The sequence below is a fragment of the Buteo buteo genome, chromosome 4 (assembly GCF_964188355.1).
Source record: "Buteo buteo chromosome 4, bButBut1.hap1.1, whole genome shotgun sequence".
Lineage (NCBI taxonomy): Eukaryota > Metazoa > Chordata > Aves > Accipitriformes > Accipitridae > Buteo > Buteo buteo.
Genome location: NC_134174.1, coordinates 11075923 through 11092209, shown reverse-complemented (window position 1 = coordinate 11092209; position 16287 = coordinate 11075923). Strand labels below are relative to the sequence as shown.

Genomic DNA, 16287 nt, shown 5'->3' with positions numbered 1-16287 from the left:
TCCCAGCATTTCTAAGCTTCTTCCCAAAGAATATTTCTTCTTTTCAAGCTCGTAGCCTGAGATACCCAAGATATGCAGAAATTGTTCAATAGTACAAAAATTCCAGTCAAAGAGATAATATTCCAGTCAAGATAAAAATCACCATAGCATCAAAAGAGAACTTTTCAGGTTATTCCTGAAAGTTTCAATTGCCCCCCAGTACTAAGCACTATTATGTCAAAATACTTTATCAATAACTGAATACTTACATACATGATGCGCTACTATAAAGGTAAAATTGATGTCCACTGCCAAACTTGCTATCAAAAAATAATATACATCTTAGAAGATTTTATAAAGCAGCAAAATTTTGCCTGCCATCCCAATAAAAGGAGGGTATGAACACACAGTATGTATATTTCATGATTATTAAGCTATGAGAATCATCAATTAATTGTAACTATTTATCACTGTTTTAATGGGTTCTGAGCAGGGGACGCCTTTTTTCCTCGCTGATAGCTGTCCAAACATATTCAAAGTGAATGTCATCATGTTCAAGACACATTACTGTCAACCTGACACTTTAATCAACTCTTCAGTGTTAATCAAGTAGTGACATGTGGAAGCAATATTTCAGTTTCTGATTCAGAGGAAGTAAAGCAGGAGTAACCACAGAGAAAAAAAGTAATCCCTGTTTGTGCTTTGCCTAACATTTTTCCTAAAACTGTAACACCAGTACAGACTTACACCTAGAGCAACCATTGCAGCAGATGGTGCATTACGCATCTCAGACAGCGAAAGCAATGTGTGGGGGTATCCACTAGGCAGATTAACCTCACTTGCCTTGTGCCAAGGATTTCCTCTTACTTCTAGCCTGCAGTTCCCATATTCTGCTTAAGGATAAGCAGGGTACAGTTTTAATGATCTGTTATTACTAATAGGAGATGCATGACTAATTCCCAGTGGTAAAAGATGACTTGAGGGTCTGTTCTGTTTTCAGTAGCAGGTTGATTTTAAATGGGACTCTTGAAAAATACTGAATTAAAAGCCTGATTTGCATCTACTTTATTGGGATTGCCCTCTCCTGCAGTGGGACTGTATCCTCAGAAACAGGCACATAAATAACAGCCTAGACATTTCCCTGTCTCTACTTCAGCTTTGACACCAGATACAGGGAAAAGCAAAAATAACTCTCGTAATATTTCCTTCTGCAATCAAATAAGCCACAAAGTAATAACCTGGATGTAGTGAATGGATGTTTTTAATGATGTATCACGTATTTCTACAGTGAAATAAAGGGAACTACTTCACAAGAAGTTCATCACTGTATTTCAAAATAAGAAAATCACTATATATGTAGGAAGCCAAGAATATTATTTTAGAGCACATACTAGTTTGTCTGGTTTAAATAGGTGGTGCACCATTAGAGAATTACTATCTAAACCAGTTCCCCAGTTTCAAAGGGCTAAATGGAGGATAGATCCACACATTCAGGATTTCATATGATGTAAATTAGATATTTGATACATATTTTTAAAATCATAAATAATAACTACCATAAAAATGAAACCTGAATTGGGAAGAAAGATTGTCATGGGTAACACATTGCTTAAGAGACAGTGATTCTCAAATTCCCAGCTTCATACAGCAAAAAAATACTTAACATGACAAAGCATGATCAACAGATCCAAGTGAAAATTCAGATTTAGGAATGTGCGTGGATCTAACTGTAATTGTCCCTCTCCCTTAGAGACAACCACCTGCTACTGTAAGAGGCAATAGAAATGAAAACCAATCTCAAGGACAAGTAGGCAAGTCAAATATCTATTCATTGAAACCTGTTCTGTGAGATCCAAAGAGCAATTCTTTGTTTCTCTTGGGATCCTACAAAACATATACAAAAGGGAGGAAAAAATGAAATCTGCTTTCCAAGGTGTAATTCAGTCCAAAAAAATTGGCTTCCAAGCAGTAAAAGTTGTAAACTGTGTCTCATCCACTGTTTCTCAGAAGGATTTGTTGTACTATCTGTTTCATAAATGTTCACTAGCAGACTGTGATGCAAACAAGGTATTGCAGATTTATTGCAGACTACTTTCAAAGTGTACAACTGTTCCCTACTACAGCGGGTGCTGAAACCTCTATGAAGAAATGACAGGTTAGCTCATGTGAACAGGAAGAAAAATGACAACAGTGTTCAAGATACATTATCAGTCTTTCTAGGGTTATAAAAACTGCTTGCAGATAATATTGCTTGTGAAAAGAAAATTAAACTCTAGTTTTGGTAATCTGTTGGTGAACCACTACATTCTAATTGTTCACTGTGTTTCAGACGACATATGAACTTTGTTACTGTAAAATAAAACCTGGTAATGGTTTTGTGGTTTGTGTTTGTGATCCCCCCACTCCCACTCCCCCCAGTTTCTATACTGGATGTGACATCCCATGGTATGGAATACCCCTTTGGCCAGTTTGGGTCAGCTGCCCTGGCTGTGTCCCCTCCCAGCTCCTTGTGCCCCTCCAGCCTTCTTGCTGGCTGGGCATCAGAAGCTGAAAAATCCTTGACTTAGTCTAAACACTACTTAGCAACAACTGAAAACATCAGTGGTATCAACATTCTTCTCATACCTAGCTCAAAAACGTAGCACTGTACCAGCTAGTAGGAAGACAATTAACTCTATCCCAGTTGAAACCAGGACATTGATATGGAATCTGTGACTTTTAGGTATTCTCAAGCTGTTATCTCTGAAAACGCCATCTGTAATCAGAAGTTACCCAGCTACCCAACAAGAGGATTTTGCTGACACAGAATTACAGTCTTCCTGGTAACTTTTTAGACTTCCACATCTCTGGTAATTAATGTGATAGCTAGATCCAAAGAATCATGAATTTCTCATGAACCATATATGTTGCACATGCAGCTACCTCTCTCAAAATGTACATTTCTGTCTGTTATTATCATTAGATACTAAAGTTGTACCTTTCCTATCGAAGTCATAGCCTGTCTTCATTTTTAGGGTAACAGGCTGCATAGTAACATTACCTAGCATGTATTTCTAAGGGACAAAGGTCCTTAGGAATATCATCTAAAATGTTAAATTCAGCACAACAACAAAACATTTTATGTACTGTTATGATGACAATCTTATATCAAAGTTCACATGGTGTTTACAAATATCCTAATAATTGCAGGTGAGTTTTTATAGCATTTTAAACAGCAAAGTATCAATTCTCTTCAAACAAAAGCAAAGGAAATGGCCTGTCTCTTCCCTGTAATCCTGCAATTAAGGTGCACTTTACCACTTATTAAAGCCAGAATCCCAGAATAATCCTCTAGGTCTGTCAGTCAAGCACACCATATCAGAATACGAGCTACTATGATTCTTTCCCCCACCATACTGACATTTCCATTCTCATCCCTATGTCATTTATATAAGCTGCACACAACTGTGGTCATGAATTTTAAAGAGCTCAGGTCACATTAGGGTCTCTTTCCTCTTGATGAGATTTTGAAAGAGGAGAAAGACTGCATACTTGAAATTAGGACCCTAAATAAAAAAAAAACTTAAAAATATGGATCCTATTTAATTTTTATTCCCCTTTTAAAAAAATATGCAGCCATTTTGAATGTTGAAATGCCTTTTTATTGGATAATAATTTTTTCTTGATGATAAGCATGGAAAAGGAAGTTATTTTCATCTTGAAAGGTAACTTAAATACCTAATTTTGAAATACAATTAAAGAATCCTCAGCAGTATATGCATATATATATATTATTTTTCACATAGTTTAGAAAGAATTTATTCAAATTCTCTGCTAAAGTCTGTTACTGCAATTCTGGAAACGCAATGCATGCAATGTAAGTACTACCATCTCGTACAGCATGTTATTTGCCTGAACTGTATATGCTTTTGCAGTACTCAAAACTGTTTTCAGTACTCATCTCTGCCTGAGGACAAAACCATGTAAAGAAGAGCTGTCAAGAATTGTTTGTATTAAATGAGAACACAGCATAGAGAAAGAATGGATAAGAAAATTAGAATATGTAAGAGTTTTGTTTCACCTCCAGTTCTATTTCTGAAACTCAAATTCAATCCTAATGGATCTCTTTAACTATGGCTCCTACTAATTCATAAGATGAATCATATGCCTAAAAGAGCACATCTCTGAAGTACTACTGAAAGAAGAAAAAAAGACAACAGAAATCTGTACTAAAAATGGGAGATGAAAATTTTGTTTGGAGGTTATTTGTTTTTAAGAATGGGACACAAATAATAAGCTTCGTATTAAAATAAAATCACTTTGTTCACATGCTACTTACAGCCTTCATAAATATCTGTTGGTATGTGGACTGCTGCATGTTGGTAAGACGTTTGCCGTCGGAAAACAGGATCTTCTTCAAATACTGGTCTGATTCTCTGGCTGCCAGATTCAGTGTCATTCTTTTCAGGCTTTTTAAAGAAAGACATGTAAAGGGCAAAATATTACAAAGTATGCTAAAAACAATTCCATTCCCATTTGCCTCTTTTTACATAAATGACTCATAGCCTTTCTTTCATAGCTAACTTCTTGCATTTGTGTATAAGCACACTTATTTGCTCCAGGTCCAGAAATATTTGTGTATACTTTATTTCAGATTATGAGTTACCCAGTGCAACTCAGTGAAATGAAGAGCTGCAAAAGAAAAGTGACAGCCTAACACCTTACACACCTAAATTTCACAAGTGCATGAAATTTTTACACCCTTAATGCAAGGCAAATACATTACCTTTTATTATGTGCAATACTTTGTACCAAATCTTAAATATAAATACTGTATACCTCATTATTTCCTTCTGTAGATTATATAGTAAATCACAAATCTTAAAATGATACCACTAACATACATTTCCTAAATCGATTTTTGAGAAACAGTGGTGCACATCCAGACAAAGAAAGGAAATTAAACCTTCTTAGAACTCCGATTGAAACAGGTTTTGTTCATTGGTTTATTTTAATAATAAATCTCAATGAAATCTCATGTACTCTCCTGGCTACAGCTGCCTGGATGGAAAGGTTCTCAAACACTCAGGTGCTCACCACCACCTGCCTGCCTTGCGTTCCCATCCTCTCTCACCTGTCTGCACCCTGTCTTCTTGATTCCTTCCAACTCACTCGGTCATTTGGACTAGTTTTTAAAAATTTTGAAAAGCAGAGGCTTCTTCTAACTCAGCTACAAAAATTGCATGAAGTGTGGAAACCAAGGAAGTAGTGAAGACCAAAAGGGAGGTGGTAATGTCTTTACCTGGGTCAGCTGCAGCTGGAACAGGAGGCCACATGGCATGAGTGGACTGCCACTTAAATCAATAACGAATCAACTACGATACTGAATGATTACTCAGGCCAGCAATGTTAGGCAACTATATCAATATTTTTAATACCGCAGAGTCATCAGTTTTTGAAAATGTGCTATGCTTGAAAAATAGTGCTGACAAAGAAGCACCTGTCTGGTTAGTGTCAGGCATGTGCGTGCTGAGGCTATTCTTTATACATTACCACTGTGTCTATTACACCCTGTCAAAGTTAGCTAAATATTCTTACCCACAAAATAATCTAATTAAACTGCATATGTTTCCTCATCTGCTTCATCACAGGGCTACGGACAAATGTTATACTAGGCATAGGTTCAAATGTTGCCTGAAGTAAGCAGCAGTCTCAAGATGAGTTTCAAGGAGGTGGTTTCCTTTGGAAACACAAAGGGCAGAACTCATCTAACTAGTGACATGCACTGATTTCAGCACCATAGCAGCGTTGGCCTCATCACCCCAGGCTGCCTTCATAGTCAATGAAGAGAAATGGGCATTTTTAGAGTGCAATTCATCTCATCTTAATTAGACACCTATTTTCCCGTGACATGAATCATGCCTGAGGATTGCCTCCTACTTTCCATTGACTGTAAAGGTAGCCCGAGGGCAAGTCACCTAGATGTAGAAGTCTGCAACACAGCTGTCTAGAATTAGGTGAGATGAATCTCACAATACAAGTCTATTAAACTTCTGGAAGAAAAGAAGGTGGGTGCTAATATTGACTACTTTTATGCAGCATAGCTACTATATCTTATGCTAATAAGTTAAAACTTGTTACTTACTTACTACTTAACCCCACTCTGGTGGATGACACAGAAGGGAAAGCATAACTCTTAATACTCAAAGTAAGGGATGACCTTTTTTCTTTAAGCAAATCTATTACCAGGTAAAGTCCAGGTATATCATGGCATTAAATATTCTAAATTGATAAAATGTGTAAATTACCTAAAAACATTATTCTCCTTGGAACACTTAACACTGCATGGTGCCTTTTACTTTCGCATGTAATAGTTCTAGTGGACATAATGACCTCTGTTATGGATGTTGTCCGGGGGACTTCTGAATATCATACTTGCATTTAGAACTTTCTAAGACAGTAATGTTTTAGTTTGGGAATGTGGATTAGAAAAACAGAAAATACTTGTACAATGCAGCCTGAAATATTTTGATCCAGTATGCCATGCTCTTAGATCTACCAGAAAGTAAAACCACGTATTTGGTCTGGCTGGGATGGAGTTAACTTTCCCCATAGCAGCCCTCATAGCGCTGTGATTTGTATTTGTATTTGTATTTGTAGCTAAAAAGGTGTTGATAACACACCAATGTTTTGGCTACTGCTAAGCTGTGCTCCCACAGCATCAAGGCTGTCTCTCCAAACCCCATCCAAAGGCCAGTAAGCCGGGGGTGGGCATGAGGTTGGAAGGAGACATAGCCAGGACAGCTGACCCAAGCTGAGCAAAGAAATATTCCATACCATATGATGTTGTTTTCAGCAATATAAGCTAAGAGAAAGGAGGGCAGGAGGGAGGCATTCGTTATTAAGACGTTTGTCTTCTGGAGCAACCACTATGTGTACTGAGGCCCTACTTCCCAGGAAGTGGCTGGACATCACCTGATTATGAGAAATAGAGAATATATTGTTTTGTTTTCCTTTGCTTCTGTGCATGGCCTCTTTTTTTTCTTTAATAAACTGCCTTTATCTCGACCCATGAGCCTTTTGTCATCTTATTTTCTCCCCCCTGTCCTGCTGGGAAGGGGGAGTGATAGAGGGGGGAGTGATAGAGTGGCTTGGAGGGCACCTGGCAGTCAAGGTCAACCCACCACAAACCATTATAACTTCTTTTGAATTGTGCAAACTGGAGCCAGGATCAGTAACAGTTTATGCATTCTATCATTTGAAATGACAAAGCATTATGATAGCTCCAGACAATGTAATCTGGCTCAGTTTTTTCATAAGTTTTTGGTGTTTTTTTGCTTCAGACAACGCAATTTGGCTCAATTTTTACGTAGGTTTTTGCTGTGTGTTTTTAGTTAGTTTTTGGGTTTTGTTTTGTTTTTTTTTTTTTTGTTCTACATTATCACACAGTATTTCCTCCCCCCCCCCCCCCCAGAACTGGAATGCTATACATTAAGCAAATTCTGGAGTTCTTTTCACAAGTTATCTTTTGGCTTCATGCTGCTCAAAGCAATGAGTTTGTCTAACTCTGCAAATGCAATCTCAACAATCAATCATTCATGTGAGAAAATTTCTCTCCTGCCTGAAAGCCTTTTGATTTAAAAAAAACCCATAACACTCTTATTTCTGAAGTTAGTACCAATGACTACAAACTCACTACAAACTTTCACAGATCACTTGAGAAAATAATTGGGGACCATAAAGCCACATTATTACAAAAAAACACCAGAATGAGTGGGTGTCAAAAGATTTTTTCCAATTAATTTTCCACAAGAAATTTTTGGGAGGGACGGGGGAGTGGTAAAAGAGAAAGGGGGTAAACCATAAGGTCCATCCTAGCAGGTCTTGCACAGAAGTTTTCATACTACAGTGTATTTAGATTTTTCATTTAAATTCCTGAAGCATCTGAACATAAAATTATCATGTTTCTTCTGATTGGTATTTCAATTTCATTCCAAGTAATAGAGACTAGCTTTCAGCCTCTCCCATCGCTCATGTGCTATGGAAGCACCTTCAAGTCTACTGCCAAAATTCGACTACACTTTGTTGAAACTGAAAAGGTTTAAATATTCCACCTGAATGCCTTAAACTTTCAAATGTAAAGTCTACTTCCCACATTTCTAACAGCACACACACAGGCTCCCCCAAAGATGACTGTGGTAAAGATCTGTTTGATCTTCCTACCAATATTACATGATACCAAAACAAGAACAAGAATCTAAGAACTCTTCTCAATTTAATTGATGTGGGGCAGTGGATCTACCAGAACTACATAAAGTAACATAGAAGCTTTTGCATCCCTATTGTTGACTTTTCCTGGCAGTATTTTGTGATGTACAACTCTGATATTGAAACAATGCATCTATCTGCCTCCAAAAACTCAGAGACACCAAATGACAAAATCCTTTAAAAGTTCTGTACTTTCCTTCACACAGGATTAATTTTGCTATTAAATCTAAAGGTGTCTGAAGTCATTCTGCATGCAACAGGCAAGTATCAGAAGCATTACGACAAATTAGTGTTGCACTCACTCGGGCCACTACCTCCTGACCAGCAAGACTAATGCTGTGCCAGGCCTTGCACATCCAAGTTTGTAGTGGGTATTTCTATATAAAATAAAAACTACTTAGTTTTCATTTGTGAAATTCATTAATTTCAAGTAACCCACATCTAAATTAGGGAAAAAAAAAAGATAAGGAAAGATTAAAAAGGAAAACTTCAATGTTATTAATTATTTTAGTCTGGTATTTCTATCAAAAGCCTGACAGATTGTGGCATTGGTTGGTACAGTTTTAATACCCAGTTAAACTTTGTTTTCAGGAAAGTAGCAAAACACATATTTTGGGGGAAAGTAATCCAGCATGTGAATATAATTAAAATCCAACTACAACCAATTTCTCTCTCAAGTCAGGAGCTGAAATGCAATCAATACTGGCACAGGAAAATCCCACAGGAGATAGTGGCTGAAGATTAATTTTCTATCTATTCAAACCTGGACTTCACTTATTGAATTACATTGTTACCTACCACCGACAGTCAGCAAAATAACTCACTCATTTCTCTGCAATGAATCTCCAGACCAATTTCTCCCTCCCTTGTGAGGCAGATAAAATCCATTTCTCTTTTCAGTTCACATTTGTGCCATTTTAAGGCACTTTTTTTTCAAATAAATGAAGTATTTTTCCATGTGTCTACCATTCACCATCAGAATAAAGGGAAATTGATATAGCAGCTAAAATTCAGGTAAAGTGGGTTCTTCTGTAGCTGTTCTTTGTGATCTTGGCTAAATCACTTTTGGCATGATCTAAAATAAACTGGAAGTTACTTTCTGTTTTTTGTAAGCCAAATACATAGCAGAAATAATGCAACTTCTCTCTCAAGGGCTTTGTGAACATAAATTAACGAATGTACATGAGGTAACTGGAAGCTTTATGCAAAGATGTATCACTGAAAAATGTGTATAGAAAAGCAAACAACCATTAAAACAAAAAGAAACAAGGTCATTTCAAGAAACTTTGACATAGTTTAGCTGCCTATTTCACTGCAGCCAAACATCCTGATTCCTTTCCACACCATTCAGTTACTTTTCGTCATCAAAGCCACAGGAAGACAAGTGGATTTTGCATCTCTACTATTAACATCTTCATTCAATTGAAAAGCACCAGTTACTGTAGAAATGAGATATTTTTTCCACAAATATAAAACTTACTAGTTTTTGCTTCTTGCAGCTGTTAAAACTGAAGATCAGAAAACTGATATTAATTAAAAAAATATTGTCAATTAAACACACAAAACCCCACAACCAAACTGAAGCAATCTTTAGTTGTTTTCTGAAGGCAAACTCTTTTCAGGAGCAACATAGAAGTTGCTCCAAGCATTAGAACAGATTTAGCATCAGGACAAAAGAATAAATGGTAGATTTCTTTTTTTAAATTCCCAAACCAATATCCAGCAAGAAATAATGGCACCTGCCTGCATTCATACTTATGTAAAATAGAAAGGAATTGGTTGCTAGTATTTTCCATTGCCCTAGTATCTAGGGACTGTGTTTTGCATAAAACCTCACTGTCCCTATCAATGCCATTTTAGAGAATGAATGTGGATAGAATTATAACTGTTACGGTTTTAGGGACATCAAAATTCTTGCTCTGTCATTCCTTTCTGTCTTTCCTTGCAGATTTCCAAAAGTTTTATATTTTCATCTCTAGGTTTCTCCCCTTTTTTGACTTCTGAATATCTGTTGAAATTTCTAAATGTAAAACTCTAAGCAATTGAGTCTCACTGCCTATGCTTCTTTTCGTCCACTCCCAGATCTACCCTGTAAAAATGAGTGCTATCATATACAAAATAAGTATAGAATTTTTCCTACGCTCAGTTCCTTACTCAGAATCAGTTTTGCTGTTTTGTCGGGTTTTTTTCCTCCTTGAGGAAAGTAATCCAGCAGAACTACATACACAGCCCCTCCAGCACTGCCTGTGGCCCCATTAAAAAGTTACAGCTGGACCTGATGGGGAGAGTAAAATGAGATGTTGCTTGAAGCACACGGCTCAGCAATACGCCTGCAGCAAGCAAAGGATGGGAACAGCTCTTCTAAGGACAAGATAGAGGGAAGTTAATTTTGAAGAGGCAGCTAGAATGCACTTCTAATAGCCAAAGCACTTTCATAGCATTGTAGACAATGTCATGACTGCATTGCTTTCTGATAACATTTTTATTTCCTTTTTGATAGATGTGATTTTCTAGCTGCGGGAAAACTGCAGAGTACATTAGGTGGTTGTGACAGAACTGCAAACAGTTTACTTCATTTTTGTTTCTGTGTCAGTGGGAGACTGAGGTCTTCATTCAGCTACACTAAGATTTTAAGTAAAGTGACAACCTTCTGTCTACTCTTAGGGACAAAACTCGACCAAAAGAGTTATAAATAAAATAAGAAAACAGTTGGCTCAGGACTTAAATATTCTTACTTTATCTGTTAGACAACAGAGTGGTGTTAAACATAAGAATATATATATATTCATATATATATAAATATAAGAAAATATATACAAATATATATATACTGTCTGGGTAGCTTCAGATGTAGGGAAATAGTTTTCTGTTTGCAACTGCCAGTGTGTCATGCTCAAGGGCCATTTATTTAAAATATATATGAGTTGTTTTCAGTGCTTTTAGTGCTTCCATATGTTTCTAATGTATTGGTTGGTTACTGTATGTCAGTAAGAAAATGAATGGAACTCTGCATTGAGTATTTACATTTTTTTAAAAGAAGTTTTATAGCAGTCATTTTATTTTCAGCATTCTGCCAACTGAATAACTTTAGTATGCATCAAATATAGCCAAATTAATTAAAAAGCATTTATTTGCCTCTTAAGACATTTTCCTGAATGCAAACTATCTTTAACTGATAATAATTTCTATACATCTATTTACAGGCTTGTCCCTGTCTTATGTATACAGAACTAGATTATTTTTTATGGATGGTTCAAAACCCACTCAATGCATTCGTTTGTCTGACCTTCACAGTTCACAGCTTCTGATCAGAATTTTTAGATACCCACAAAATTATTATATATCCCAAACATAATAGTGTTTTCTCTTTCTTTGTATACCAGCCTATTAACAAAATTCACTGCATCATGACTTTGGTTTCATGAATAAATGAATCCTTGATGTAATCCATTTATCAAACATAAAGACTTGGAAGTCTGGGGACAGACTTCTTAGTAGGGCCTGTAGTGATAGGACAAGGGGTAATGGTTTTAAACTAAAAGACTGTAGATTCAGACTAGATATAGGGAACAAATTTTTTATGATGAGGGTGGTGAAACACTGGTACAGGTTGCCCAGAGAGGTGGTAGATGCCCCATCACTGAAAACATTCAAGGTCAGGCTGGACGGGGCTCTGAGCAACCTAATCTAGTGGAAGGTGTCCCTGCCCATGGCAGCGGGGTTGGACTAGATGACCTTTAAAGGTCCCTTCCAACCCAAACTATTCTATTATTCTATGAAAGTCTGGCTCTCTTGTAGCCTTTCAGTGAATTACATTTTAGAGAAACAGCTGAGAAGGGCTGGGTTGTCCTAATTTCTTCAGGTGGAGAGAGTTTCAAAACAGAAATCCAAGCTTCTGGAAATCATCTTCTGTTTGAAAGAGGTGACATTACATCTGTGAGTATGCCTTAAATACCATGACTCAGAGAATTATAGTTTCTTGTAAATAATATAACTATTTTCTTAATTTCTGACAAAATGGAACATTATGAAGATATAAGAGTTCATTTGGCAATAAGCTAAAAAAATAACCGTAAGATGAAAAGATAGTAATAAAGGAATTAACGGAAATTATAACAGCAATTATTTTGAATTTCAAATGATTATACCAGCATTTTATCACCCATGTTGTGAAGAAAAATGCTAAAAGGACTGATACTATTTTTATTTTTAATCATATCCACAGGATCTATCCTTGCATTTTGTATCTATGGCTTACAAATCATTAAATAAAACTTCTATACAATTTTGCAGGTAGGAAACTGAAAGAGACAGCCTGTTTTCAACAATGTGATGAACAATTACCCAGCTAAAAAAGGTAGTCAGCATATGGCTGATCAAGTATTAAAGAAGGAATTTTGTGGTAGACTAGTGATGCAAATGGGACAGAACATGGCAATACATCACACTAAAAATTCAAATCTGTTTACTAATACTTTTTCCCAGAGAGGCTGGAGTACACACCTGCTCAGATTTACTCTTTTAAACTGAATATAAGAATTCAAATTCTTACCAGACTTACCAAATAAAACTTGTTCCACTTTCTAAGCCAAGACCATTCCTCCATCTCCTTGATATTTACTTGAAAACTAAAAGTATAAATTGCCTGAGTCAGCCTGTTCCTACAACTAATGCCCACTGAGCTCAGGGAGACCACCTACAAGCCCGAAGCGAGCAAGCCACGATACACGAACCTCTGATTTGAAGAGGCAGAGACTCTATTCTGTAAGTGTCTCAACAAGGTAAGGCTAAGGTTAGATCAGATGGCAGGGTGAGGGGCTGAAAATCTGATGTCACTTAAGCATATTAGCAATTAATGCAATTTATTTTAGTGAGAGCTGTGCAATCAGCTTGTCTTTCCTAAAACCAATATGATATTTTAGTGAGGTAGAATTAGTATTTGTTAGAACCTTGACTTCTTATTTAATAACGAGAAAAGAACTGAAAGTTACGTTCTCTTCTCATAATTACAGGTAACAGCTGACCTTCACAGCAAACCTGCATAAAGCCTGCTGTAGTAACATCAGTATGCAAAAATTAATTTCTGCCCTCTCCTATTTTCTCTTTAACTACAATGTCCGGTAAAATGAAGTATGTATTTTAAATATTTAAGTAAATAAGACATATAAGATATATTTATCTTCCTAAAGATAAGTGTGACAATTCCCCACCCCCAAGTCACCAAGAACCTCTCCTAATCCCCACAGTGTTTCAAGGATGATGGAGAGCTGCCTCATAATGACATCATCACCCTTGGATCCATCCCATCTGGTCCCATGGACATGTGTTGTCTGACTAGCTTCAGTGGTCCCTAATTCTATCCCCTCTGTTCCTGAAGGTTCAGGAAACACCTCCATATCCCTCCTGGGTTGTACATCCTGGTCATAGTTCAGGAATCATGATGTGTAACCCCATCTGAACCTCCCAACTTGGTTCTCTTCTATATGGGGTGATGGCCTAGGAAAACTCAGGGGTTCAGGACCAGGGTGTTCACTAAGAATGATTTTCCTACCTGCCCTTAAGTCCTCATGTGTGGCACAGAACTGCCTACTTCAGCACTGACTTTAATAGTGGCTTGACTGGATAAGACGGTATCATTAGCCAACACTAGGAATGCAGGGTCATATTAGAATAAAAGCACATCTTACTCTAACTGATTTAAATGTTATGAGTAGTTAGAAAAGCCCAGTCAATTATTAACAAAAAACCAATATCCTTTAAAATTCATAGCCTCGTTCAAATCATTGATCATTCACATCCCATCAGAGTACTCAAACATATGTAATAAAATGAAATAAAAATACCCATTGTTGACAAAAGTCCCATAGAATACTTGGTCACCTACAATTTCAAGATCAAAATGCACTCTAGATAATTTAGATTTTTCATACATCACCCAATTAAATTTCAAACTAGGAACTGTTCTACTCTTATTGGAATAAATTACACTGCCTACCTTTTACCACCCCCACATCTGATTAAAGATCATATCCCTGGAGAACAAAAACTGTTAAATCATCTTAATGCTTCATTGGGAATTAGTTATAATACCAACTGAATGTGAACATTTAATTAATTCGATTTTTTCATCTGATGCAGTTGTCTTTGCCATGCTTTTGCTAAGCCATCGGCTGATCCTGTTTCACAGCTCACTCTTACCTTCAGTCATACCGGTTAGGTCCAGATTTTGTACATCCTGAAGCATACTAATTGGTTATTGCTCTTTCTTCTTAATTTATACCGTCTTCTGTGTCAATAACAACAATAATAACAGTAAAGCCCTGCTTTGAGAAGGAGGTTGGGCTACGTGACCTCCAAAAACCCTCCTAATCTAATTTTTTCTGTGATTCTCTGAGTTAACACTAATGGGGCTCAAAATCCTATACAAACACTACTCACTAATTCTTGCTTACCTAAATATAATGCAGCTTTTCACTAATTAAATGTCAGCTGTATCTAGGTAGGTAAAAGCAGTAGGTAACAGTAAACCATGCACTGACCTCTGGGTTACATATGGACCATAGACTTTCCCTGCAGACTAAATACCATATAACAATTTAAGTAAACTGCCGTAACACCATGTAAGACTATTTCTACATTTTTTAAAAACATTAGTATGGTGAAATCCTAACAATGCAATAAATTAGAAGAATAGCATTCACAGAGACTGAGGGAAATTTTAGAAGGATATTCTGCCCAAGAAGAAAAGCACATCAGAAGAAAAACAAAAACAAAAACAGAAAACACAGAAAGAGAAAAAAAACACAAGAAAAAAAGAAAAAGAAAAAAAAAAGAAGAAGAAACAGGTCAACCTTTAGATTTTGAAAGAACTACAAAAAAGTCAGCAAAAGAAAATACCTTTGTAAAAGGTCAGCTGAAGCCGACGAGTTCAAAAGTTTTTAGGGTCTGGACAATGTGATTCCCCACTGGATTAAACATTAGTTGCAACACACACCATAAAGTGAGCTGCAGGAGTAGCTTTAATCCACCTTTTCACATACCAACACTAAAAACTCTGAAAGACTTCAAGTCACAAGACAAAAGCAGAAGCACAGATGGCCTTTCACAGCCATGTGGGCAAGTAATATTTCTGAAGGTAAACCCCAGACTGCTTCCTACTCAGCCCTACGCAAGGCATGACTCAGGTGCAGAACTTCAGAGTAAATGACCTTGCATAAAATGAGAGGCTTCAATTCTGAAGCTCTGCTGCTTTGCCATAGTACGGCAAGTACTGGAAACTAGAGATGTTAATGAAGATAACTGCAGGAAAGGATAGCACTGGATACAGTAAGAAAGCCTTACACTTCACTGAATAGACTGATCATCCACTTACAAACACATAGAAATGAAATGCTTTATATTAGATATGGTTTTCTTCTTCAGTCTTTTTTTTTGATCTGTTCTCCAGAAAAAAACAACAGGGACAGAGCATGTTGAGAATGGCTATGTGGAAAGGCCAGGGAAAGTGATCCAGCCTTTTGCAGATTGCACTGGCCAGTTCAGAAATGCTCTCATCTGCAGAATCAGAGGCAGGGCAGGAACAGGCGAGGAACTGCATTTCAGATCACTGAAACTACAGGGAACTCCCTGAAAATCCCCAAGCAGTGAAATGCATAGATTATTTCCTGTTTGGGAATATACTCGGAATCATACACCACTGTGAAAGTATCTCCAAGAAAGCAAATACACTATTACGTCTCTGAGTAAAGCAGCATTTCAGGGTATCGGAGGAAAGTAAAACTACATATTAATCTCCCAATCAACTAATAATAATTGTATGTGCTTCACAGAATGGGGATTCCAGAATGTCTCCTTTGCCCCATATACAAAGTGAATATTAAAGCCAATTTTGTAATTACAATATTTACCTCTTATCTCAGCCGTAATTATGAGGAAGGCTCATTTGGTCATTTATTTCATCTGACATAGGAGTAACCAGTAGATCAGCAGAACCACAGAGGATACACCTATCAGCACATTGTCTCTTTTACTTAACTTCTTAAACTTGAAAACAGGACTCAA

General features: G+C 36.8%; 1 protein-coding gene across 5 annotated transcripts in view; it reads right to left on the bottom strand.

Moving 5' to 3' along the window:
• The window catches only part of CACNA2D1 (calcium voltage-gated channel auxiliary subunit alpha2delta 1), a 431292-nt gene that overhangs the window by 176765 nt on the left and 238240 nt on the right, over positions 1 to 16287 (bottom strand). For all 5 annotated transcript variants that reach the window (XM_075024734.1, XM_075024736.1, XM_075024735.1 and 2 more), the window contains exon 6: positions 4298 to 4427. In XM_075024734.1, coding sequence (XP_074880835.1) covers positions 4298 to 4427 — 130 coding nt within the window. The remainder of the gene's footprint in view (positions 1 to 4297; positions 4428 to 16287) is intronic.